This window comes from Colobus angolensis, unplaced genomic scaffold (genome assembly GCF_000951035.1).
Source record: "Colobus angolensis palliatus isolate OR3802 unplaced genomic scaffold, Cang.pa_1.0 Scaffold41, whole genome shotgun sequence".
Classification (NCBI taxonomy): domain Eukaryota; kingdom Metazoa; phylum Chordata; class Mammalia; order Primates; family Cercopithecidae; genus Colobus; species Colobus angolensis.
In genome coordinates, this window is record NW_012117488.1 from 4693241 (window position 1) to 4697788 (window position 4548).

Genomic DNA, 4548 nt, shown 5'->3' on the forward strand with positions numbered 1-4548 from the left:
AAAAAAAAAATAAAAAATAAAAATAAATTAAAAAAATAAACGAAATAGAAGCAGGCCAGGCATGGTGGCTCACACCTGTATCCCAGCACTTTGGAAAGCCCAAGGGGCAGATCACTTGAAGTCAGGAGTTCAAGACCAGCCTGGCCAACATGGTGAAACCCTGTCTCTACTAAAAATACAAAAATTAGCTGGGCGTGGTGGCATGTAACTGTAATCCCAGCTACCTGGGAGGCTGAGACAGGAGTGAGCTGAAATCGCACCACTGCACTCCAGACTGGGTGACAGAGCAAGGCTCATCTCAAAAAAGAAAAGAAAAGCAAAACATATGACAGATAAAGGATTACTAATTCTAAGATTTAAAAAAATAAGTAAACCACCCAACAGAAAAATAGACAAATGAAAATTAACAAATAAATGGGCAATAAACATATGTAAAGATGTTCAACCTAACTAGAAATCAGAAGGTAAATTAATTCAGTATATCATTTCACAGCCTCACACTGGCAAAAATTAAAAGCTGATTATCTTCTAGTGCAATGAACATGTCCTGGCAGTGTAGATTACTGTATCCTCTGAAAAACAAAAAAAAATGTTGAAAAGTAGATTTTTAAATCTATTAAATTATGAAATATGTATATCCTTTGTCCCAGCAATCTCACATACAGAATTCATCCTAGCACAAAATGACATCAACACTAGTTAAACAGATACATAAGGATGTTTTCTGTAACTGTTTATAATACCAAGAAAAAGTCAAAAAATTATATGTGTATATATATGTGTGTGTGTGTATATACACACACACACACACACACACACACATGACAGATGGGGGACAAACTGAATGTCCATTACTAGAATAATGGCTTAATAATTTATGATACATGCATACTTTGGAATATTATACAGCTATTACTAATAGAATGAGTAAGTCACATCTATATGTACTGACCTGGAAAGATGTCTATGACATTCAAGGCAAAAAAAGCAAGCTGCATTGTAATATGTGTACCACAATGCCATATTTGTTTTTTAAAAGATAAAAATAAAAAACTATATTACTGAATTTTTTTTCAGGAATTTCTAATTAGTGAATTTCCCAAGTAGTCAATGAGTATACCTCAGTTTTGAATACATACATCTATTGCTCTATTAGAGGTTTCACCATCAAAATACTATACTCTCAAATCAAGGAATATTAAAGCCACTATCAGACAACACTATCCTTTGGAATCTTCTACAATGAAAATGATAGTAACTACTTTTAAGGACAAAATGTTTAATAGGTTTTTTTTAAATGCCAAAATAAAAATGCTTTTTTAACATTGTGATTTTGCACGTATGGAAAACAGCTAGACTTTTTCTTCCTATAGTAAAAATAAGCTATCTATTTCAGTTGTTTCATTGGATAACATAATTATGTTCATTACATGAACATAAACAAGGGGCAGACGTTACACTAAACCAATTCCTTTGTGTCAGAAATTCAATTTTCTCTGAATGATATTCATTCTTAGCAATAAATGCAATTAAACATTGATATTACAATTTTAAAACTCTATTCAAATAGCTAAATCTCGGCGTAACGTCAATATGAAGTCTTAAGCAACCGGACATAATTAAAGGAGCAATTGATTTGGAATCAGACATAACTGGGTTGCAATCCTGGCTCTGCCACTTAAATGTGATGTGGTCTTGGGCAAGTTATATAACCTCTAAGCCTGTTTCTGCATCTGCAAAAATGGCTTTCTGCTGTTTTTTGGGTTTTTTTTGAGATTGAGGCTCACTCTTTGTCCAGGCTGGAGCGCACTGGTACAATCTAAGCTCACTGCAATCCCTGCCTCCCAGGTTCAAGCGGTTCTCATGCCTTAGCCTCCTGAGTAGCTGGGATTACAGGCGCCCACCACCACGCCCGACTAATTTTTGTATTTTTAGTAGAGATAGGGTTTCACCATGCTGGTGAGGCTGGTCTCGAACTCCTGACCTCAAATGATCCGCCGGCCTCAGCCTCCCAAAGTGCTGGAATTACAGGCGTGAGCCACTGCGCCTGGCCAAAAATGGCTTTAAATGGTGTTCTTACTTTAAATACGAGTATCTAAGATGAAAAGTGCCTAGTACAGAATCTGGTTGTCAAAATATGGTTTCCTCTGCTAGGCATGGTAACACCCACCTGTAGTCCCAGGTACACTCACCTGTAGTCCCAGGAGGATTTTGATGCATATTTACTATTTTTTATGAAATTTTCTTTCTTGTATCACAAGAAAGCACTTTATATTTTAATTGTGGCATTATACATCTTCAGATAACTTTCTTTTAAAAATTATTCAGACTGTGTCTATGGAAGCAATTTTCAAGTATATGGGGAAAAAAATGTTAGGCAAGGAGGAAAACCAAAAACGTAAGTCACTCTAACCCACTGTAATGTGTCTAAGAAATCAACTCCAGAGAATTCCAAAGAAGAGTCTTTTCTTTTTTCTGTAGCGCTGGATCATTAATGACGCCAGAATATGACCCTGAATGTCGCTAAATGGATCCAAAAGAAAAGAAAAACCGTACTGGATAACCTTCAATATTTAAAGTGGACTTTTTTTTCATCATACAAGATACATATTAATAAAAGAATTGGTAAATAAACTGAGTATCTCTTCGAATTTTACTCTAGAGTTGAGGACTGGGAGTATCTCTAGTTTTTCTCCAACTTTAGTTGCACTTCATTCAGATTTACTTGATGGTTTTTCTTTCAAGGCTCTTTAAAATGTCAAGGCTTTTGCAAAGCCTTGTACCAAAATAGCTGCTGTACGTATATTACAATTATTTTCTGGTACATTTTTCCTAAAAATTAATCATCCACTCACAATAACATCTATTTCTTAATCTAAATTACACTGCTGGGGTTTTTTTGTTTTGTTTTGTTTTGCTGGCTTCTCAAAGGTATTCAAAATGATTTTGAGGTGAAAGTATGCAGAGAACACTTCACATTACTTTTCCATATTCAAATTACATCCTCTTGAGTTGATTTTTAAGTGCCATGTACACTTTTAAATCAAAATTTATCACTGTCATTCTTTTAACTCTCGCTCTCCATACTGAGCTCTTCCAAATGCCAAAGTTCCCTATTAATCCGAAAGTACCTATTCTCTGTGCTTTTTTTCTGGCCTTTCACAACTTCGCACCAACTTTTTGTACTTCAGAACCCTTCACCCATGAAAGCACCTGTTAACCCTTTAAGGTATTTAACCATATGGTTAACTTTCCGCATAATCCTTTTCCTTTAACAAACTTCACTACATAATTCCCCTTCAGCGTTCCCTCCTCTTCGAAATTTACATCAACACTGCCGCGAAGCAACATACACAGGCATCCCTATTCTCAAGCCCCAATTCATCAGTTTAGCGCCACTAAAGAAGAATTTAAATCTCCGAACCCTCATTTCCGTACTCCGATAAAGCTTTTCACTCGCGTTCCTGCACTACCCGGCCAGCCTCCCTCAACTGGCAATTATAAGGTCCCTTGCTGCCCCTAGCACAAGAGTGCAACTCGCTACAGTGTATTTATTTTACTCTCCATCATCCCAGCATCTCCTTCCATTTCTGCGCACCTATCCCTTCATGAACCCCCAAAAGAATTCGTATCCAGATGCCCATAGCTCAAATTAGAATACCCCTCGTCTGACATTGCCAGGGCTTTCTGTACGACTTCCAAGAGAACACGCGATGCTGAGCGCTTCTGTCTCCACCAGCAACACCCGTTCCCCATTGAGTTCGGTCTTCTCTCTCTCTCTCTCTCTCCGTGGAATGCCTACTTCGGGGCATCCTTTGGCTCGGGAAGCCCAACCTTGCAACCTCTGCCCCGTGACCTCGCGAGCCCAGCACGCCACTCAAGCTTAATTGAGCCCATTCTTGGAGCTCGTGCTCTCGCTGCCCCTAGTTCCCGGTTCTCTTTGAAACCTCTTTCAGCCCCCGAGCCAGACCCCAGGTTAGACGAACGCCCACTTGCTCCGGCGGCAGTGCCTCCTCGGCCCCTTCCACAGCACTCAGCCCGGGGCAGTTCAGTTCCTCACCTAGCTTCGAGCGGGACTCCTCCAGTTTCTGGATCTGGTTTTCCAAGAAGAGCATCGCCACCGCGAAGGCCACCACCGCCAGCAGCTGCAACTTGGGCGGCATCATAATCCTGAGGAGCCCCATGAAACCCGCTGCTCGGGATCAAGACATACCGCGGGGGGCGGGGAGCAGGGCCCCGGAGAGAGACGCCGGGAGGAGCCCGCCGAGCCGGGAGCGAGGCAAAGAGAGCGCGACAGCGAGAGAACCACCGCAGCGACCCCCCTTCTCGCCTCTCCAGTCCCCCTCCCCCAGGCGCTAGCACCAACGCCGCCGGTGTCCGCTTCTCCTCAGCCAACTCAACGGCCGCCCCCTCCAAAAGCCCGCGCAGCAAACAGCGCGAAGCGGCTGCCAGGCTCTCGCCTCCCTCTACTGCCTCAGTCCCCGACCCCCACGCCCGCCTGCCTGCCCGCCTTCCTCTCTTCCTTCCTTCCCTCCCTCCTTTGCTCGC

The 4548-nt window shown here is 41.7% G+C and overlaps 1 protein-coding gene across 1 annotated transcript in view; it reads right to left on the reverse strand.

Moving 5' to 3' along the window:
* Positions 1 to 4548, reverse strand: part of HS2ST1 (heparan sulfate 2-O-sulfotransferase 1) — a 188532-nt gene extending 183984 nt beyond the window's left edge. Inside the window, exon 1 of the mRNA XM_011956077.1 lies at positions 4061 to 4548. Coding sequence (XP_011811467.1) covers positions 4061 to 4184 — 124 coding nt within the window. The 5' untranslated portion in view covers positions 4185 to 4548. The remainder of the gene's footprint in view (positions 1 to 4060) is intronic.